This window comes from Archocentrus centrarchus, chromosome 7 (genome assembly GCF_007364275.1).
Source record: "Archocentrus centrarchus isolate MPI-CPG fArcCen1 chromosome 7, fArcCen1, whole genome shotgun sequence".
NCBI classification, from domain to species: Eukaryota; Metazoa; Chordata; class Actinopteri; order Cichliformes; family Cichlidae; genus Archocentrus; species Archocentrus centrarchus.
This window is the reverse complement of record NC_044352.1, coordinates 17,801,920-17,825,836: the sequence shown is the minus strand read 5'-3', so window position 1 is coordinate 17,825,836 and position 23,917 is coordinate 17,801,920. Positions and strand designations below refer to the sequence as shown.

General features: G+C 40.7%; 1 protein-coding gene across 1 annotated transcript in view; it reads right to left on the bottom strand.

The window, feature by feature from the left end:
* Nucleotides 1-23,917, bottom strand: part of LOC115783152 (ERC protein 2-like) — a 157,619-nt gene that overhangs the window by 96,903 nt on the left and 36,799 nt on the right. Inside the window, exons 9-10 of the mRNA XM_030733836.1 lie at nt 6,208-6,345; nt 1,334-1,522 (exon numbers count right to left, since the gene is read on the bottom strand). Coding sequence (XP_030589696.1) covers nt 1,334-1,522; nt 6,208-6,345 — 327 coding nt within the window. The remainder of the gene's footprint in view (nt 1-1,333; nt 1,523-6,207; nt 6,346-23,917) is intronic.

The window sequence follows — 23,917 nt, the reverse complement described above, 5'->3', positions numbered from 1 at the left end:
GCACCTAGTATCCATCCATCTATCCATTCATTTTCTTATCTGGGTCTGGACAGCAGTCTAAGCAGAGAAGCCTAGACCTCCACCTCCTCCATCTCTTATGGGGTGACATCAAGATGTTCCCAAGCCAGCTGAGTGAACTGAGCATGGACTGGGTCTGCCCTGGGGCCTCCTCCTGCTTGGACATGCCCAGAACACCTCTCTAGGAGACACCAGGAAGCATCCTAGTCAGATGCCTGAGCCACCTTGCCTGGATTGGGGTTTCAAGGACCTCACCCCGGAGTCAGTCCCAGCGGGCTGAGGGGACTGGCTTGTTGGTGAGCATCTGGTGGGTCAGGCCTTAGACTATGGGGCCCGAGTGGTAGATCAGTATGATCAGAATCTAATATCAGGCAGCATCTTAATACACCATCGACCTCCTAAATAGTGGAGTCGCACAGCCTGCCCCTCACCGCAGCACTACAGGATCAACAACACCACTACATTTAAGCGCACGCAGACACAAACAGCACACATATCGACAGTTGTTTTTGTGCTGGCATGCATGGACAGGCAGACAGAGACACACGCATGCATGCAAGTACACAACCATCATCTTTCTTTTTGAAGAACCTCTAAGTTTACATAACAGGTTTGATTGCTGTGGAGTACACAAACAGTCTAATTATGGCAGCACTTCTGCCACAGTGTGAATCTGTTTGCTACAAAAAGTTATTGAGCTGCTGGCACTTTCATGTGGTGCGGCATAAACATCCAAGAAGATATCATTTCACAGGAATGAGATGTGTGTACGCTTATTATGAGTATAAAAGAAAACATTCTCATAAATTCTGGCAGGACAGGAGTCTGTCCTGGCTTGTAAGCCTAGGAGAAGAAAAAGAGAGAGAAAAAAGATTGCAAGGCCTTCGACTTGGCACCCGCACAGGGATACGGGATCTTTCAGATCCATAAATCACTCTCTCTTAATTCATCCCTTTATCCTGTGGGACAAAGTGCAGGCAGGCCCTCTGCTAGGAAGTTGCTAACAATATTGTTGATGCTCACAGGGAGGTAATAAAGTGGAATTACTCTTGCTGTAGATGTTAGGAAAGTAAGTACAAGGTGCAGGAAGCATATTACAAGCACGACATACATATAGTGGTTGTACTGATGGCTGCTTGTGTGCAGTCCACACACATAACAGACTAGCTCTCTTGTGTGTTCACAGTGCCTGTATCCACACTTTTATTTTTTTTTTTAATTTCAAAATTTAGGATTTAAGCCCTGCATACCACACACACATTTCTATAGTCTAAACATCAGTTCAGACACCTTTATAACATCAGTCCATACTGACCTCTCCATCAGGCCTCTGGTTCTGGGTTGGGCTGGGGTTACCCAGCTGGTTCTGAGACAGTTTCTGGGGTTGCACAACCAATAGTTTGTCTTTTAATTCCTGGTTCTCTTTTCTCAGCTGCTCCAGCTCCTCCAGCCGAACCCTGTCCTCCCGGTCCTTTTGTTCCCGGAGGTTTTCAATCACTCGCTCCTAAGAATGTGAGGAGGTAAAAGAAGGTAAGGGGGAAAAAAAAAAGAGTTTGGCAGGTATGAGTAGGAATAAGGCAAAAGCTTCAGTAGCTATCATCTGCATAAAACTATGTTCATTATATAAAGCAGAAATGACATGAAATAAATTTGTTTTCCATCCATTGTGCAAAAGATTACCAGCCCTGTGCAATTATAATTTTTTCCTATCATTATAGGCAGTATCTTACCGAATAGGATCACCAGCATTCTTTACAAAGTGTGGCCAAAGACAAACTCATAAATGCCCATCATAAATAATACTGCCATAAATAATAGCAGTGACACAAAAGGATCAGAGCCAAGTAGAACAGAATGAGAGGGAGGAAGTTGAGGGACAGACAGATTTATTGTGAGCGAATTAGACAGTACTGTAGATCACTCTCTAACAGCTCCACACTGCCTGCTGATAAACTGAGCTGGAATGTTTTGATCATAATTTTCTCCATTATCAAATCACATTTGGACAGCAAGACAACAGCTTTGGGCACTGACCTTAAACAAAGTCCACAACATGGGTGGCTGAGCTTTCAAGGTGTGTGTAGTAAATGTGTGTTAGAGTGAATGTGTGCGTGTTTAGGTGTGGACTGAAGTGATTACCAAGGTGTTTATTCAGGTGTTTATTTAGGCACAGAGCACAGCTCACCAGTGAGGCTTTACGATGTGGCATCACCGCATGATTGGCAACTTGAACCTCCTGCGTAATTGGACAAATACATTCACTAACTAGCCCTGGCACAGTGCATCACTACATGGGGAGGGCAAAGGGAGACAGAAAGGAGGAGAGAGACTGCTTGGCTAACAGGTCCTGAGAGCTTTGCCCACTTTTTGAAATATCTCTAGGATATTTGGGGGGTTAGAGAAAGAGACCAGGGTATGATAATAAATCTGGCTCTATGAGGCCCAAGTGTAATGCACAAATAAACAACAGAAAACACACACATGACATCACAGACAAGTACACATACATACACCAAAGAGCAGTGCTCAGTGTGGGCACCATGCCCCAGCCTGTTAATTAGAACCACAGCAATGTGGCTAGTACTGGCTCCAAGAGCAGGTTTGTGACAGAGTTTGTGATCAGCAAGACACACACTCGCGCTCGTAAACACATTACACACACCCTGTGTTGACCACAAAGTCTGAAAAGCTTGCCAACATTCTCCTCATCACAGCTGAATAATATGTAGGCTGCATCAGAAGTGGTTTCTGGGTAAACAAATGGGCTGAAGCAGAAGAGGGATTTACAGTTTATTGTGCCATTATGCTATCCATTTCAAAGTCTATGTGCAACAAAAACAGATTTAGGTGCTAAAAGATCATTTTAAGTGAAAACATCTATGTGCTGTGCCGGTCCATGCGCTGCGAATACACTGAAACACTCATTAACCAACTTCTAATTTATTAAAAGAAGGAATGCTGTGAGCAAACTTGACTGAATGGATATAATCAAAGGATATAGTTCAATTAAATAACAATCAAAGAAACAACAGCAGCCTAGTAACCCAGAGATAAACAAGAACACATACAGAGAGAAGAAAAAGAGGTCAGTCACTCATGTATTTGATTCCACTTAAGCTGCTTTCAAATTATCACTGTCTAAACAGACTGCCTGAAAAAATTCACAGCAACACTTAAGAGCTAAAACTGTTCAAAAACTGTACAATCTAAAATGCCCTGTGCAGAACTTGAAATTTGACTCTTACAAGCTAACAGAAATACACTATATTACCAAAAGTATTCACTCACCCATCCAAATCATTGAATTCAAATGTTCCATTCGCTTGCATTGGCCACAGGTGTATAACACCAAGCACATAGGCATGCAGACTGCTTCTACAGACATTTGTGAAAGAATGGGTCCCTCTCAGGTGCTCTGTGAACTCCAGCCTGTTACCATGATAGGATGCCACCTGTACAACAAGTCCAGTCGTGAAATTTCTTCACATTCCACAGTCAACTGTTAATGATATTATAACAAAGTGGAAGCGACTGGAAACAACAGCAACGAAGTGGTAGGCCACATAAAATGACAGAGCGGAGTCTGTAGATACTGCAGCACATAGTGCACAGAGGTCACCAACTTTCTGCAGACCTCCAAACTTCATGTGGCCTTCAGATTAGCCAGGAGAACAGTCCTTGTCTGACTGCGTTGTGCCAAATGTAAAGTTTGGTGGGGGAAGGGGGGGGTGGGGGTTATATGGTGTGAGGTTGTTTTTCAGGAGTTAGGCTCAGCCCTTTAGTTCCAGTGAAAGGAACTTATTTTGGACGATTTCATGCTCCCATCTTTGTGGGAACAGTTTGGGGATGGCCCCTTCCTGCTGCAACATGACTGCGCATCAGTGCACAAAGCAAGGTCCATAACGACATGGATGAGCGAGTTGGGTGTGGAAGAACTTGAGTGGCCTGCACAGAGTCCTGACCTCAACCCAATAGAACACCTTTGGGAATTAGAGCGGAGACTGTGAGCCAGGCCTTCTCATCCAGCATCAGCATCTGACCTCACAAATGTGGTTCTGGATGACTGGTCAAAAATTCCCATAAACACACTCCTAAACCTTGTGGCATTCTCAGAAGAGTTGAAGATGTTATAGCTGCAAAGGGTGGGCTGACTTCATATTAAACCCTATGGATTTAGAATGGGATGTCTCTCAAGTTCATATGTGTGTGAAGGAAGACAAGTGAATACTTCTGGCAATCTAGTGTATATAACAACAAATACAAATGCTCAAATGCTCACTGAAAAACAGCACGGTACAGCTGGATATTCACATTTGTCCCAACTGTGAACTCTTAACCAGCAGCCAGTGCCAACGAAATGTAAACCTGTATCGATCTTTAAGCCTGCTGTGCAAACAAACATGTAAATGGGAACCATTTTTTAGCCTCCGGTGCCAAGATGATCATTTTTTAGCCTATAGTAGCAGCACATGTGAGCTAGTAACAACTTTAAACACGCAACAAAGCTAGGAAAGATGGAGTCTCTCTGAAATCAAGCCAGTCACTTCAAGACAGAATGTATATATTGCTAGACTAGGATATGACATCTCCATGGTGATGCTGTGTGAAGTATTTTGCATCAAATTCAGTCTTGTTGAAGCGGGTCTGCAGTTAAAAATCATTGGCACCATTAAACCATGACTGCAAATCCATAAACAAATCACTAAAGATTTGTGTAGACAAGAAAAATAACACCATTATTCAATGGAATAATTTGCATCAGTTTCGCAGCTTCTTTAGAGTAACTTCTTTGCCCCGCTAGAGTGTAAAATCAATCGGGTTTCAAAGTGTAAATATTTAAACACAAACACAAAAAAAAGCACACTGGCCAGCAAGGCGATTTTTTTTTTTTAGTGTTAGTGGCAGCAGGCTTACTCTGTACTGTTGAGGTGAGGCTTTATGGAGACCAGCTGTTCTCTCATGTTTCCAAAAAAACAACAAACAATAAGTGTTTACAACTAACATCCAGCCCATCTATTCACCCATGTGAAGGAAGTCTGTTTGGTTCACCTTGGATCACATGGCAGCTGTTAAGCACACTGTATCCTCCTATTCACGTGGACACATGCAGTACTGTGTTAATTAGCTGTTTTATTCATTGTGTAATTGTATATAGAAATCAGAGTGTTAAGGTGGAGCATTGCCGATCTTCATTTGACCCAATCCTTGTATTGATTTGTTCTTATTGTTTTCCTTTCTTATTTCATCTGAAGGTCTTGATTGTTTTAGAAAGACTGAAAGAAAAGGAGGGGGAAACTGATGATCCAGTATAGAGCAAAGTCAGATATAAAGCTAATATTAAAATGACACTGATTAAATACCACCGAGACTTTACGTTGCATGGTATGTGTACAGTATGCTATATTTATAGTTGTTTGTTTTTTTCTCTGTGTACATGGATATGATCTGTTATTAATTTTCTGTGCCTTAATCTTTAACTGTATGTCTTTAGCCAGCTCTGTTCTTTCTCCTTTATTGAAACTGAACATTTTTCACTCTGCCTTCACCCTTGCATTCCTTGACCTCTCCCTCCATTAATTTTAAGGCCACCTCTATCATCAGGGCTGTGCCCTTTCTGCCATTCAACTTTTCCATCTCTCCATTCCTCTTCCATTCGAAACTTTTATCCTCCTCATTCTATACATCATTCCCTCCCTACACTCGGCACAGTTACAGACATGGAGTAATCCTCTGTCTATGTTCGCCATATACCTCCCTTTTACCAGTACCTCATTCTCTCCCTTCCTACTTACAGATAGGACCGCATCTAGTGTGGTCTAAGTCTATAAACTAGGAGCCTATGTCATTAAATTATGGCTGTGAGTCACAGCAAAGCATGAAAATTAATTAAACCATAAGCCATAACCTAGCTTCCTGAAACACTAGCATGCCTGAAAGAGCAAAAATTTCCAGACTGCTCCACACCAGCCAGGGGTCTTAGGTTTTTACACTTTTTAAGATGTTTTTTTTTTCTTTACACCTTCCAGCAACTAACAGGACAACATCTCTCTGAACCTCAATCCTCCAGTATCTTTACACACAGAATGATTTTCAGCTTGTCTGGACTTCTAATTCCTCCTTGTCACTGTTTTTTTTTTTTTTTTTAAACCACAAGCTGATACTTACAATGCTTTTCCCCATTACCCCTACCTTTTCTGATAAAGCTTCTTCCAGTGTGGCCAGAGCAGTGTCTGTGTTGCTGGAGTCAGTTTGAAGGCCCTGGACCCTTTCTCTCAATCCAGCCAGCTGTTTATCCTTGTCCTTTAACTGTTCCAACAGGTTCTCAATCTGGAGAGAAAGGACAATGAGAGAGAAACAGAGAAAATGACATCAGTGGAATATTGTTGTGAAACAAACACAAAGCATTCATCATGACTGAAGGAGTCACCGGCACAAAAGTTTAGACTGAACTTGGAAACTTAAGTAGCATTTGTACCTAGTTGTACCCAACTGGAGTATCAGGTGGTACCGATGTACCAAATAAAGACTTTATGACCCCTGATGATAGCTGATTCATCTGGAAGAGGAATCTAAACATTGAACAGTGTGCAGAGTTCCTGGCTGCATTCACCAGTTATGTCTTCCATTCTGGCCTGACATCTCAGAGAGAAGCAGCAGCGAAAGGCTCAACATTACAGCTTGTAATCACGGTAATTATAGATGGATGCACAATAAGACAATAAATGTATTGTACATCTATGAAAAAGATGCATTGAAACAACAAACACACCAGTGCTGCTGAAAGAGAGTAGCAACAACTAAGCTGAGAGAGCTGCAGCCACCTTCTATCCCCACTTCTCTGTGGTTATGGAATATTTATATTTTTGTGTGTTTTTATCTGTTGGGCCCCAGCTCTTGGGTTTCTTGTCACCTGTATCAAATAGAATCTGTCTTTGTTTTTTATTTAGATTATCCTGTGCAGAACAAGCTTTCCAGATTGTTTCCTGTAATTTATATAGTTTCATACATAATTTTATCTGTACTTAACTCTTATGTCAGAAAGTTTTGTCTCACTTTCATACGGCGCTGGCAAAATTGTAGTTGTAATGTAATTTTTAAGCATCAGTAACTTCAGACTATTTGAGTAACTGCTGATCTACTGGGATTTTCCTACCCAACCATCTCTAGGGTTTACAGAGAATTATCTGAAAAAGAGAAAATAGTAATAGTAACAGTAACTCAAATAACCACTTGTTACAATCAAGGTAGGCAGAAAAGATCAAACCTTGCAAAAGATGGGCTACAACAACAGAAGACCACACCATGTGCCACTCCTGTCAGCTAAGAACAGGAAACTGAGAGCTCACCAAAATTGCACAATAGAAGATTGGAAAAATGTTGCCTGGTCTGATGAGTCTTGATTTCTGCTGCGACATTTGGATAGTAGGGTCAGAATTTGGCTTAAAAAACATGAAAGCATGGATCCAAGGTAATTAGTGGTTCATGCTGGTAGCAGTGTTGGGGATGTTCTTGGTACACCTTTCTCTTCACTTCCCTATGGACCCCTTTGACCCCCCTCTACAGTTACCAAATCTCAGTCCAATAGAGCACCTCTGAGATATTGTGGAGCATTTGTGTCATGGATGTTCAGCTGACAAATGTATAACAACTATGTGATATTATCATGGAAATAGGGACCAAAATCTCAGACGAGTTTTTGCAGCACCTTGTTGAATCTGTGTAATGAGAATTAATGCAGTTCTAAAGGTGTATCTAACAAAGTGGCCGGTGAGTATTCAGTGGGCTGCAACTCCCATCCCTTGAATCTATGTTCAACAGACAGTCTGGCCAAACAGCATTAACTACATTAGCTTTATCAGGTTAGGAGTGTTATACTAAGAGTTAATTCAGTCCATTGACTTGCAGGACATCTGCCTTTTTGCGGTAAACCTCATGTTGCTAAAGTGGTGGTGTAATAGTGAGTTGTGGTGTTCAACTGCCTTTATCTGATGAACATCTGCAAAACAGAACACACACACACACACACACACACACACACACACACACACACACACACACACACACACACACACACACACACACACACACACACACACACACATTTGCAGACACACATAAAAGCACACAAATACAAAATGCTCTGAGCTGTACCAAACAAAACATTAACAGATGCAGCTGGAGCAGGACACAATGCCATGCAGTGAGACTCCAGAGGTCTACGAATTAGTTTCAAAGGGACGTTACATCTGGTGATAACACATTATAATATGGTGACATGGTGACTTGTACAAGCACATTTGATGTTCCCTTGAATTTTGAATTAATATGATTATCATGATTAAAAAAAAAGAAAAGATTAAGTCAAAAAGTTCTTCTTTAGTGGTTTTTTTTTCAACAAGTGATCCTTTCTGAGATCAGGGCTTGTAACCACCGTACAACAAAGAGGCACATACACTAAAAGGGATTTGTTATTTAATGAACATGAGATTCCAATATTAAAAAAGCACTTCGGGCCACCAAAAGACCACAGTTTTACTGCAAAAGTGGCAGGGTAAAAAAAAAAAAGTCCATTTGGGAGAAAAAGTTGCATTCCAGTCATGGGTACATAGACAGATAATGTTCAAATCTCTGCAGCTATTTTACAAATGAATCCAATTAGACTAGACTTTGGTGTTCTCTGCTCCCTGGAGGGCGAGAGTGAAGATTTAAGGGAGCCATCTTGGTTTCAGCATTTGAGGGAAAGTGGTAGGAGGGGGTGGGAAAAAGCAGCCAAGACCCCTCGGCAGATCTTGATAGGTTAATAACAGTCATTACACAACCAAGCTAAAGGCTCTGGTAGGTTAGTCCACAACCGATAGAAACATTAAAGCCTTCAGGGAATGATGGGAAAGCTTCACACTACCAAAGTTAGATAAAGTTCCCAGCAATTCATGATTGCCATGGGTGTGTTTGATGGTATTTTAGGATGGGCACTGTGAGAAAGAAAGGGGGGGGTGAGGGATTATATGGGTTTCTCCATTCATTCTTTCACGTTTCTCTCACTTGAAATGAATGTGCCAAAGAATTACTTTTACTTACTTCACATATCTGGGATGTAGGTGCATGGAAGTCATGGCAACATACAGTACACACAATTTCCATATCCATGGTGAAAGCTGACAGATTATTCAAGACTTAACACTATAACATGATGCAAGAAATAAAAGAGGAAACGCATGCAAACCAAATATCTCACTGTGGCCTCTGGTTGTAGTAGCTCGGTGGCCTTGCTCACCAAAACACACACCAAAACATAGAGTACACATGCACTCATGCACACCCTTACTCCCTGTCCCTGTGGGCTACATAGAGCCCTATTTTAGGCCAAATTGAGCGTGTCACCCCTGGTCCTTAGATAAATGATTGCATTCTTCACCAGTCTTAAGTTTGCTTTGGCCTGGTCCTACAAAATAACAACGGCTCGATGAAATATTTAGCCTCGTCGCTTGGACCGCTGTGAAATTGTGCAGAAAACCGTTAGACACAACTTAAACCTCATAGCAGTGGATCAAAATAAGCCAAGTGAATCATGGATATGGGAAAGAGGGCAAGGAATTCTGTCAGAATTCTCAAACTTCAAACACGCTCTTTCTGCCTCGTGGAAAAACGGCTCGTGTGGACAGGCGAGAAGCAGGGCAGCTGTGTGCCTTTTTGGGAGAGGGGGGGCCTCTCTTCCAGTAGCTGGGTTGTTATGATGAGAACAGCAGTCACTCATTTTATCTCTCAGGGTATGAGGCTACCTCAAGTTAAACTCCTGCACCTCACTCTCTCCCTTTCACACACGCACGCATACACACACACACACACACACACACACACACACACACACACACACACACACACACACACACACACACACACACACACACGTCCACACACACAACCCTTTTATCACTGAACTATTGGGCATATGTCATACTACTCTCCAACCAAACACACCTCCTGCTGAAGTAGACCACCTACAACAGCCATCTTCCAGACCAGGCGCTGTGATGTGGACTGTCTGTCTCAGTGAGTTTGTATTCTCTTGAGAACCCATGACGTCTGTCTCAGTCATCTCCCACACACATGGCGCTCTGCCATTTACAGCCATGCTGTTTTGACTCTGATAACTTTATCAAAAAGCTGATAGGAAAGGAATAGGTTCTCCTCAAAAGTGCAAGTGTTGATGTACAGTTACCTATCACTGACCTTGACTTTGCACATGCTATTGACAGTTGGAGATCAAACACGCAGCTAAAAACTGAAACACAGCAAAACACTTTCTTTTGTATAGTGCGCTTGTAAATCCACTGGGAACCGTGTTTCTGCATCACAGTTGCAGTCTGTTAAATATGATTAACACAAGCTGAATTCTAATGTAATGGGAAAGAAGTATCAGGCTCTGCGTCTCTGGCAAAAAATGGTAATCTAAAAGCAGCTTGTTCCGGAGCAGAACCACAAACCCGGTTGACCCGTCTGTCGACCAGCCAACTAAGAACTAGAACTCTGTGGCTGCCAGAGGAATCATTTCTCCAGAACACAAAGGAGACCAGGGTGGAGTGTGACCACCATAAAAATACAATCATTTGTATTTTTAAAACTCTTTTGTACCAATAAAAATACCAAACAATAATTGGGTGCACTTTCTGAAAGGCAACTTACTTGTCATCGCCTCTGAAAATATGACAGGGACAACTGTAAAACCCAAAGATCCTGGCACTCACATCCATGTGCTCACTCAAACACAAGCAAATACACAGAGGGGCAATAAATGCAAAGCGAACAACATGCAGTAACCATGCGTGTATTTCTCTAGAGAAATCTAGGTCACAGTTAAGCAGAAACAGTACGGATATCTACGTGCTGAAAATATCATACAGCTACATCAAGTACTCCGCAATCATATGCAGCCATGATACAGTATGCTCAAATGTGTGCACTTGCATATTGTTCCCATCTCCAGCCATCAAAGGCTGTTGATTCCTGGATTAATAAAGGACTCCTTCCTGCTTCTGAGCACTCAGACATGGGTCTTCAAAGAGAAACACAGTCTGATCATGAAGAACAGGGAACGCAGTGACCTTTTCAGTGTGAGGTGGGTGTGTTTGCACTTCATTTAACCCATGTCCTTCCACCAACTCCTACCATCACCCCATCCCTAGCTATGAAACTCAACAACATGGGCAAAACTGGCAGACTGGAAGTAGTGATACTGTGTGTGCTGGCGCCTCCATGTGGTCACATGCTGTCATAAGCCTATTATTCCACTCTGACAAGTCCCCATTTAATTTGGAATGGATCATTTAGTTTTTATGTCAGGGATTTGTTTTCAACTGTGTGATCACCGCAAATTGATTCATCACCACTAAGTAGATTCATTTCCTGAGAGTTCTTTGAACTCTGTATACACAGTCTGTTAACTTATTTATCTTCACTTTACAGAACAGGGTGACACAAAAGATACATCATCTTCTCCGGGCTCAGATTTGAACTGCTTTTAAAAGCCATGCACTATTTCATTTTACTTTAGTCAGCAAGATCAGGAAGCGTTAATGCTGCACAAACAGAAAGGGAATTACCACCATTCACTAACAGTTGTGAAATCCCCAAAAGATCCACAAGAACTGGGTTGTTGTCTGGCTGGGAATGTGAATGCCAGCATGACACAGAAAGACCTTTAAAGCAGAAAAGAACACCTCTCCCATAGTCCACTCAAACAGCCTTCCTAATGTCATGCTGCTCTGCTAGAGGATTATTTGTTATCAAACGCAGCAACAAAGCACAATGACATTGTGAGACGAGTGATGCTACAGAGAGGAATTAAGAGAAGTGTGATGCTCAGGTTCTGAATTCATCCACACTTTTCTTAATAAGGAAAAGTTGAAGTCTTTTTTCTTTTTTAAATTTCTGTAATGTACTGCTGCACATCAAAGAGAGCGAAAGACAATCGCAAATTATACGTGTATGAAAAATTATATCCTGACTGCTTAAAAGGAAGAACATATATATTATTCTTTTTTTAACCTTGTGTTTGTGACCAGGAGAATGACATTTGTATATTTAATTACAAATTTATTACAAATTAATTACTCATCCCAAAAGCAAAGTTATTACGCATAAACAAGAAAAACAACTGTTTAGCAGGTTTATTGGTACTTAATAAAATAATACAAACAGATTTTTTTTTTAGCACTTTTGATCTGTTGTCCAACACTTGGCTGCAGACGAGAGCTTGGCTAATTGCACAAACATGTTTTGCTACTGTGTGCTTGCATGCGACTTCATGTCAGTGCTTGGCAGCTTTCTACCAAACCTCTTTCGCCATGGGACCAAAAAGGAGCATGCACAGACAGACAAACAGGCAGAGCCAAGAGAAAAAAATTTTTTAAATGGAACTGGGAGCAAATGAAAGAGACAGAATTCTCTATGGGTTTCACTACGATTATGACTATGGCCTGTAACTCTTACAGAAGCTTCCTCTCCATTACCCAAACATTCATTCTGCTTCTTACCACCAGCGGCTGCTCAGAAATACAAAGGTGCTCTGTGTCCTTTAGAGAAACATATGCTCTCATTTGCATGCAGGCACAAAAGCATGTAAACATACACAAAAGCAGACAGACACACACTTTGTGCTTATACAGAAGCAAAAATGCAGAATACAAAAACAACAATCAGCCTTATAATTAGAGGCTAGTTTCTTGTATATCTGTAGAAGCAAGCAGCTCTCATTGTATTTACTATGAGGTTATGAGGTCATACTATCATTTGGGGTAGAATCCTAACATTAAGTGTGTTATATATATTTTCTGTGTTGTAAAAGGTGTGAAAATTTACAAAATTAATTTGTAATTTGACCACATGACCAGGGCTAAGTCAAAATTATAATGTGAGGGACGTTCAGAAATTTTGGAAACTTTAATTTTATTTTAAAACCAATAAACAAAGACTGGGTCGGGATACCTGTGTTTTAATGGCAGATTTTGTGTATAGTCTAACCTAAACTTAACTGGCTCTGCATGCATGCATATGAAAAAATAGTCAGTCACACTGCAAGTAATTTTGGAAATGTATGAAAACGCAAAGGGATGCATGCAGGAATCTTATCCTGTTCTGAGTCCAACTCTGGATGAAGCAGTTTTTTTTTTTTTTAGCTCTTAAAGAGATACGCCTATAACTTAGACGCTTCGGTAACAAGAGTATGTTTTCTTTTACCCATTTCATTTTTCACCAGATCAGCTGACCAATAACAGCAAATTGAGCTTTTCAGAGGGAGGGGGGCTCAAAGGGACAGGACTTAAAACTATGTTCCAGACAGAAGGTGCAGCAGTAGTGTACAGCATGAGAAAAAAATGAACATGAAAGAAAGGACTTCTGTTAAAGTATAGCCACTAAATAAAATTGGTGACCTCTAAATGAGCATAAAATGACCTCAAAACATGAAATAGATTAAACCAGAACACCCACAAATTTTCTGGTCAGAAATTATGTTAAATAGGTCGAAAAAAGAATTTGGACCAAGAGGCAACACTAAACAACATGCTCCAAAATAAATGCTTACAATAAAGTAGCCAGAGTGTAAGGGTTTCTGCTTCACTAGAGCTTATAATTTAAAAACCAGTTAGAGATAAAACTAAATAAAAAAAAAAAACTCCCACCACCTCGACTCACCCTTTCTAAAAATATATATATAGTGCGTGCATACAAAATTACAAGAGGGGGCCTGAGTAATTTTAGATAAGATCTTGGGGGGAAAATGAGGGCAGCTGTGAGATGGATAAAAGGCAATAGTTTACAGTTTTTATTTGAACTTTACTTGTAAGCGAAAAGTACTGAGCCTTGTTCTACAGAAAATAAAACAGCCTATTTGAACAGTATTTGTAAAACTCCTCTACCGACTGTTTTAACACCGAGTACTCTCATAGGCAAAGTAACAGATGCATCTAAAAAAAAGTGACATTTACAGTTAAATTGTTGTTATTGTAATTAGATTGAAGTAGTCTAAAATATAAGGCCTACTGTTTGTGTACGTGTACAAAGACATTTGCATTTGAGCAGGAAATCCTATCCACTTGCCTAGTTCTGGACATTCAGTGTAACATGTGGCTTATTCTGAACATACAGTTCCAATCTCTGAGGAATACAGGCACACAATCAGGTTGTGATTATTATCACGAATGTTGGGCCAGGGTCAGGCGATGGGGGCTGCATATAACATTTACACATTTGACAAGTAGACATCCTCCCCCTCTCTCTACACATTCTTCCACAAAGTCATTCACACAGAAACCTTCCACATGCATTCATACATATCAATTAGACATGAACCCACACACATGTACAGGTTCAACACACAAAGAGATGCAGACATGCACAAAGGGAATGACGGAGATGCAGACAGAAAGACGAATCAAGCATTGTTTTCCCAGTGATTTATTCTGGTCGACCAAATAGCAAAATGAGCAGAGAGAGACTCCTGCAGACCCAGAGCAGTTCAATGAAGACAGATTGCACTTGTGCAAGCTAGGCCGTACATGAATGTGTCTGTGTGTGTCGGCCAAGTTGATCCACGTCCATGCTCTTTACACTCAAGACCCTATCTCTGCCCCCCTCAGCTGCGGAATGCTGCAATGATTGCTGGGTAATTACCCCGACGCTTTAGTCCTCTGCTCCCAGCACCATTAGTATTAAATCTTTTCTTTTTCTTCACTTTTTCAATGGGTGCCCTTTGATCAGAAAGAAAGAAAGAAAGAAAGAAAGAAAGAAAGAAAGAAAGAAAGAAAGAAAGAAAGAAAGAAAGAAAGAAAGAAGGGCCACCGGGTGGGGACCACAGCAGCTGTCTCCACCTGTGGCTTCTGACCCAGGCCCACTTTACAGTGATCTGGTCAGACAAGTCAAATACAGTGTGCAGTCTTAAAATTCAGCTGCAAGATCAGTGGTCAAAGTGTGACCCATTTTCTCCTGATAGCATTAGGCATTAACTTAAGTGTATGACTTGGATGCTGAATTATGAAACACTTGCACTGGACTGCCAACTTTGGTTGAAACAGGTCAGCTTGAGTTATAGCATGTCATCATCATGATACAGTCAGATCTGAGCTCTTCATTGAGTTGGACAATCATCAAACACATCTGATTACTTGAACTGAAGTATGTATTGTGGTCAGGCAAAAGATGGACTGGAATAGCTGGGGCCTGACATATGGCCCAATGCTGAGGTTGTCTTGACTGATGTGCAGCCTGGCTCCAATCAGGCAGCCTCGGGCTCTCACCATTAACCCTGGCTGATTGCTGATAGGAACAGAGGGGGATACAGGGAGGCCTATCACAGGCAGTTTACCGGAACCTCCCCAGCTACGACGTGCTTATCTGTGGCCATGTCTCTGCACTGTGATTGGTCAGCTGGAATCCATTAGGATGAAAGGCATTGGTGGCCTCATCACAGATCTATCAAGATCACACACACACTCAAGCAGGAACATACACATAGAAGTGAAGAGCTATCTGCACAGATCTCTGAGCTCTGAGCACACACAAGCACTCACCTGGAATACTTACACTGCACCCTACAGATGCATCTAGCAAAGGAATATACTGTGTGTGAATTAGATGACCAAACCGAATGGCATGTAGCAGATGTAACCAAAAGTCATTCCAATAGAACACCTTTTACTTTTTTTTTTTTTTTTTGCAGCATCATGAGTATATCTTTATTTTGGGATATGGCACTATAATGGCGTTATGAGACATGCTACTGCGTGTTTAGCAATAAGAAGTCCTGTTTTTTTTTTTTTTTTAACTGAGCAAGTTTGTTTGTTGTGAACATGTTTTTTGACAGGTCAATGTTGGCCTGTCAAAAAAGCAATTCAAAAGTATTAACCTAGGCTCTGTGAAAGAGTGACGAGTATTTTTTATTCTTCTCTGAAAATAACTGTTAGTTACCCTAGTAGACATATTTCAGAGTATAAAGAATATAATTAAGTTCCTATACAATATTATATATTTGAATTCTCAAAATATGGCACATTTAAGATGTATCTATTACTGTTGTCTTCACAGTAGAAGAATTTTGCCTAGTAAATGTAACACAGTCTACAGTTAGCAAAGATTTCTGGTTTGGGTCACTGGAGCCTATCCCAGCTATCATAGGGTGAGAGGCAGGGTACACCCTGGAGAGACTGCCTGTCACAGGGCATTCATACCTACGGCCAATTTAAAATAATCAGTTACTAAGCCCACTAACTGTATGTCTTTGAACTGTGGGAGGAAGCCAGAGTACCTGGAGAAAACCCACACAAACTCCACACAGAAAGGTGGTGGATTTAAAGCAGGACCTGCTTGCTGTGAGGCAACAGTGCTAACTACCTCGCCACTGTACTGCCCTGGTTTGAAATACATTTTAAATATATATATATATGTTTTATATACAAATATATATATATATATATATACCAACTTTCAAAACTTTATAGATTTTGATACCAAACACTCTGGACACATTTCCATCAGTATTAAGGGCCGATATTACACCAAAGTGTCACTGGATGTAATAACCCTTTTAATTGACGACACTTATTAACAACGACAATCCTCCTGGACATGGCCTCAGCTCAGCAGCTGCAAGTTGATTTAGGCAGGCAACTAAAGTTTCCACAGCACAATGCGTTAGCATCACTCCAGAGAGACATTTTAATCACATCTGAGCCCTCCAAGCAGCTAATTATGCTAAAATTCACCTGGGAAGAGAGCACAGAAGAAGAAAACGAGAGGAAACATACAGGAACGGTTAAAGGTAACTGCTGGCTTGAAGATGCACTGTGAACTCATAGAGGTGGGAAGTAAGGGCTTTTGCAGTATACTTGGTCTTCAACATGCTCAGCCATTTGCACGTCACGCAAATCTGTGATCGCAGCTGCAGAGAGAGCCACCCTGTGGATATAAAGAATTTGGATTTGTGGTGGGATGCTGTTGGGGGACAAACCATGGCCTAAACAACCCTCTCTGTGTCACCTAGGAGAACATGGCTGAAGTTAAAAGACACATTGATGCCAACAACCTTCATTGATGATGTGTCCCAGCATTCAAAAAAAAAGCTGTGTCAGATTTTATATCACTGTTTTGCTAAGGAGACTGGAGAAAGATAACTGTTTATCATACACATTGATAAGCGGATACACACATCTATACATCTGTTTATCTTCAGTGGAATAATGTTTGGCTAAGTACCCTAGCCTAACCATAACTGTGACAACTGAAGGTCTAATTCCAACTCTTACCTTGGCCCTAACATATACCTAATTCTAACCATAACTCTACAAAGACTTAAACCTAAAATAGCCTTTGTCAAAAAGGTCAGAAGGTCTGTCCAAAAGGGACGACCAGTCAAAATACCCTCGCTTTCTAAAAATGTCTTCACTTCCAAGGTCAGCACAGCTATTCTCGTCGAGTTGAACTGACATTTTACTGTGGACAGCCTCACCCAAACCCTAACCCCCTCATTAGCACTAGGCTTTGGCCCCCATGAGAACTGCTGGTCTCAACAAGGTTGGTGGACATGGAAAAAGTCTGTGAAGATGTAACAAAAATGAACACACGCACACAAACACACACGCACACGCACACAATAAACACTGTGTCAATGCTGGACTAATATTTTCCTTTCTATCAGCATGCACAACTTCCCCTTGCTATCCATATGCATTACAGTCAACAGTGCCGGTGTTGTGTTGGGACGATGTGTAAAATATGCGGGAGGAGAAACAGCAAAGAGAGAAAAAGGAACATTGAAGGTTGTTTTGGGACAAGGTTAGCACTTACATTAGTCTAAAATTAACAGACATTTCAACAAAAGACATTAAAATTAAAGTCTTTCAACAAACACGAAAGCTCATTAACTATAAAACATTCAAGACAGAAGAACAATTGCTCCAGAGAGACAGTGAGCAGAGTGGGGCAGAAAGAGAAGAAATGCTTAAGGCAAGGGGACAACGCTATTTATCTCCATATCAATCTCTTTTCTCTCTACTTTTCTTCACAATCAAAGGCCTAGCCATGTTGATGAAACCAGGCCAGAGCCAGTGATGACACCAGGCCAGAGCAAGTGCTGAAAGAGTCTGGCAGAGGATCCACTCACATAGAGGTTGGCTACCCTGAGAAAGTCTGAGGGAGACCTGCTAAACACTATAATAACTATAAGAGGAGCCCTTGTGTACACAGCATCCTTCCATATAGACACAAACATTCACACAGGCACCCAGTGCAAGCCAAGCATACGTAATCAAATCTCCCTGTCTGTGGTTGCTATAGGAGGCAACATGATAGGGGATACTATACTTCCATGCATATAGACGGCCTTTTTAAAAGCATGAATATGGATTGAGATGACCACAATGTTTGAACATGAATAACATATGTAAGCCAAAACCACACCACAACCGGCCATGCATATGTACCTCCCACAGCCCTACCCCCTCAGAGAAAGAAGAAGAAAAAAAAGAACCAAAAATGAAAAAAAAAATAAATAAATGCATCATTATGCATTGGTCATGGTCTCATAGACCAAGGACTGGAACAGAGCTTCCACTGTTCCGCATGATACACAAGACCAAAATGGCCACACAACTGCTGCATATGAATTTTCTTTTTTTCATTCAAAGACCAGTTCCTCATTATTTTTAGTTAAATTTTAAGCCTCTTGCTATTAAAATCACCCGAGGGCCCAAACTATAGCAATGACATCATGGTACCATGCAATAACTCATGGTGAACATCCATGTAGATGCCAGCGGGAGAAACTAAGATTCCTCTCACTCTCTTGAAACAGAAAACAAGGCAGTAATGAGCGACGTGTCCTGCAAGTTGAGGTAGTCTTTCCAGTATTGCAACGTCTGTGTCTGTATAATATTTTTAAAAAAGGGTCACAAAGCACTACGTGTCTATCACATTTCAAACCCAAATGGGGCAAACTATGTTTAAATGAAAAAATAATATAAAAATCCCACAGAAAAGAAATAATGCAAGGAAACCAAAACAAATGAATTGAAAAGCCAAGACAGTACAGAACTGTGGAGGGCCGTTATCAAATAATACAAAACTGCAACAAGAACATAGCGCAAACAAGTCTGATACCACAAACTGGATCGCTGTTGTCCTGTTTTCATTTGCATTACTTTTTTTCAGCCTCTTCTAGTCCGTATCATATTACACTCACATCCAACAGCCTGTTCTTGCTCTTAGACACAACGACAGACACACACTGAAGGCAGGAATACATTATCATGCACCAGTTGACCTGTCGTCAGCCTTTATCACTATCACCAGCTCTCTGGGTGGTGGGACCTGTTTGCAGTGAAGACAGAGAGCCTGTCGTATAAAACAGATGCATCATCTCAACCCTCAAAGCTCTTTTCATCAGCCGGGGACATATATAAGAGATTAATGGCCCTATGAAATCTGTTCAGTTGACTCATTGGAAGCTGAAAATTTTATGAAGAAGTTTGGCACCTTCCAAATCATTTAATCTAAACCTCATTACATAGTGTCGCAAAAGCAAAAGCAGTGCTTGTACACAGCACGTGCCTTTTTTCTGTCGGCTTTTTGCTGTTCTCCAGCTATCCTATCAAAATGTCCCTAGTGAGGAAAATGCATCCCCGATTTTTAGATGCAGTTAACTTTCACAGAAAAAAAAAAAAAAAATTTGCACTGGGAAGACTTCAAACACATTGGGGGGTTGTGGGTGGGGGGAGGGGGATGGTTAAACAACTTCAACAGAATGAAACTGGGAAGGAAACAAGCCACACTCCTGTCTTTCCTCTTGTATACAGATCTGTAAGTTATAGCCCGAGCCTGCTGGGAAACGGGAAATTTGGAAAACAAATCTAACCGAAATGATCAGTTTACATAGAGCGGTCACAGTGTGTACAAAGTTAGTCAAAATAAGTGTACGTGCACATGATCTAGGGATCGTGACTAGCATTTCCATTCCGTTGCACTCAAAAAAATGTGACCCAAATAGCAATAGCATTAAGATATCTTTTTAAAAATATTACCGTAAAAGGATTAGTCATAACACATGACATGGCTGGTTCTCACAAAATCCAAAGACCGCATTTTCTCACATTCTTTGGGGCCATCTAGCCGTACAGACACAAACAGTCATATCTGTCCCGGTCTTCTGGCAACAGAATGCACTGATTTAAAAATCATGTAAACTGCTGAAGTGTTGAAACAGATTTTTTTTTCTTTTTCTTTTTTTTAACAGGAATTCATTTATTCTGAATTTAATGTAAGCAACCAGTTTTGGAAAAAGTGGGAGAGGTGCACGTTTTACCCTTGTGTTCCATCTCCTCTTCTTTTGACAACATTCTACGAAAGGGCTGGACTCCAGAACCCGTTTTAGCACTCGTTTCTTAGCAACCACGTGTTGTTGTACCGAATTTGTAAAGAATGTGGTTTAACTGTGTCTTGCTGAAAGAGTCCTCTCTCATCTGAATGGCAGAATATGTTGATCCATAGCTTTCAGCATTAATAGTGCCTCACAAGCGTGGAAGTTTTTCATGCCTTGTGCACAAATACAACCCCGTACCGCCACTGACGCTGGCTTTAGAGCTGTGTTCTTTAACCCAGAGAACAGTTCACCATCTTAACTGAGCTCAGGCCCAAAAGAAGTGGCTGGTGGTTCTGGATTTTATTTATGTATGTTTGTTTTCTTGGTAGAGTTTTCCCTTTTTGGATGCAGTAATGAACTGTTTGCAGATGATGGTTTTTAGAAGCATTCCTGAGCATGTGCAGTGAACAGAATTTTTCAGGCAGTGGCACATCAGTTCATGAAAATCACAGCCTTCCCATATTGTTTTTCAGCCTCGTTACGCCATTATAAGCAAATTATTGTTAAATATTTTTGAATTATTTACCAGCCAGTCCAGTCTTACATATGTTCCGTGTGCTTTTTGCTTGCTTGTTTATGTTTTTGGCAAAAAAAAAAAAAAAAGAATATTTTCCATTGCTTTGATGTCCCTGTTGCAACATTTCTTGGAAACAGGCCACTGGCATCAAATTTAAAATGAGCATGTAGAACTACTTCAACTGCTACTACTGAAGTTACTTGCAACCTTCTAGCAAACATTAATATTAGTAATATATTGGCTTATCGCAGATACGGTATATCAGTATCTGATATTTAAAATGTTCAAAATGTTTATTTTTTTAACTAAACGTAAAGACTCTTGGGATAATTTATAAATTCTGTCCAGCAAAGCGCACTTTGTCTCCACCATTTACAACCCTCAGCACTGTCTGCAGCACATGCAGCAGAGTAAGTATTACAGCTGACCAGATGGTGGTGTGGAAAGTTAATGAAGAAGTTAATAAACCCAATAATTTTCCCTTTCCCAGTGTAACTCTAACTTTGCATCTATATCAGCATGCGGATGGGTGAAGTACCTGACACTGATCAGTTCATTACAGTATATTTTGCTGTTAAATCTTTGCTGTAAACCCTGGCAAAAAAAAGAATGTTGCAGACCATGACCAGCAGCAAAACTTTTTCACACCACAAAACTGTCCAGAAGTGGGTAGAGGAGCACACGGTTATGCACTATATCACTATCACTAACCTCTAACTTTGTGGTTATTATCTGCCATAGTGTATCCTTTGTCCTCTCTCTCTTTGTGTTCTGTAGATGTCTCTGGCTCCAGAGCTGCATGTTCTTGGTCTGTGGTTACTGGTCTCACCGACTTGCCAAGCTTTACTCTTGTGTCTTGTTGCCATCTCTGTGTGCTTTTTCCTCATCTCCCAACCAGCTGCAGCACCTCCATGAGGCTGGTTCTACCAGAGGTCTCTTCCTGTTCTTCCTCTCGATGTTTACCAAGTGCTTACTCATTGGGGTTTTCTCACTAATATTGTAGGGATTTTACCTTACAATTTAAAACACCACAAAAATGAGTGTTGTTGTGGTCTGCACTGTAGAAACATAAGCTGAACTAAAGTAAATAGCCATTTAGTTGACCCTTCCCCGAAGCTCCTCAGAACCCAATCTGATGGAGCGTCTGAGCTTGACCACGTAAACCACAGAATCCAAAGCCAAAAAAACTGAACCAAACAAGCAAATACAAAACGGTTTGACTGAAGTAAGCCACAAAGATCTGGTAAAGTTAACCAAATTAATTCTGCCCTTCTGTGCTTCTAAATGAGTCTCGATGATATTCTGTGCTTTAAAATCAAAAAACTCAGAGCAGAGACTTAAAGTGGCTAGCAAAAAATTGCTTGCCATTTCAGAGAAAACAGATGTCCCAAAAACAAGGCAAATTGTCACTTCTACACGGAAAAGGAAAAATGGAAGAAACCTTTGTGCAAAGAGGCACAGATAAACAAGATGAAAAAAAAAAGCTGTGGAAAGGCAAGGAATGACCAGAAAGAGAAAATCTGAAAGTCAAACTGCACTCGAAAGGGAGCTTACATCCTTCTGAAACAAGGAATGTCTTCCAGCTGGCAAGGGAGGACACAGAAGAAGAAAGCAAAGCCTTTAGGAGAGGACTAAATGGTCTTTAGCAGGAAGACATTCAACATAAAAAGAAAGGAGATGGTCATGGCAAGAAAGGCCTACAAGAAAAGTCAGACTTTCAAAAGATGAGGGAAGTCTTCCAGCTGGAGAAATTTAACATGAAAAAACCCCACTTTGAACAAGGAACTAAGCGTACACTTATGAAGAGGAGGGCTTTTGATGCTGAAAACAATGTCAGGATTGATGACATTAAGGCTTTTAAAAATAGAAAAGGAAGAGATGGCAATGTTGAGGAAGGCCTGTATTCAGAAGACTAGACATGCTTTCCAGTTGGCGAAGCAAAACATAGCAAAAGAACGAAAAAGCTTTAATAAAAAACTAAGATGAAGAAAACCTATATTCAAGAAAAGATGGCTTTCCAGTTTAAGAGAACATGAAAAGGGAAACAGAAACCTTCAGTAACTCGGGGTACAACATACAAAGACAAGGGCCGAAGAATGATGCCATGACAGTCCTTTGAGATAGAAAAGGAAGAGATTGCTTTAATGAGGAAGGGCTACATTCAGTAAAAAACAGGTATCCAGAGTGTGAGATGCTTTCCAGCTGGACATGTAGAACATAGTAAAGAAAGAAAAGCACTTATAAAGAGCTTAAGGCTAAATTGAAGTGGATAAGTGCCTTCAAAGCTGAAAAAAGATAGTTTGTGTGGACAGAAAGGTGTTGGAGACAGAAAAAGAGGAGCCTGAAAAGATGAGCAAGGCTTAGATGAAAGAAAATGATGAGAAAAACTTAAACAGATTGTGGTCAGAGTAAACAGCTCAATTAAGAATGTGGACAACCTGCTGACTCACAGGTTAAAGTACCTGGCACGCTCCTTCATTCAAATCATTCTCAGTCACTTCTCACTTCAATTCATTCTCACATTAACACATGGTGAGAAAAAAAAGAAAAAAGAAACAGGGTCACGAAAGTAAAGAAAAACTAATTTACTACAAGTAATGTGCATGCACATCATATTTCTGCTGACTTTTTTTATAGGGGTGTTGCAGCACTTCTGGCTTTTAAAGTTTTCAGTGGCATGATGAATGAGGAACAGGTCTGCAGCAATAATATTTGTAAAGGAAAAAAGGAAACAGACAAAAAGATATGGATACAGAGGGAGGCTTTCTGCTGAGAGATAAAATATGTATCAATGAAGGAAAAATACTGGCCAGTGTTAAACCGGCCATCAACACAATGATATGAAGGGGGGAAAAGTATTTGCAGTCCAAAGTAAGCCCACTTTTGAGCATGCAGTGATGAAAACTGATATCAAAGCACAACAGCAAAACATGAAAAATCCTTACACAATAGCAAACAGTTCATTTTTAGATAAA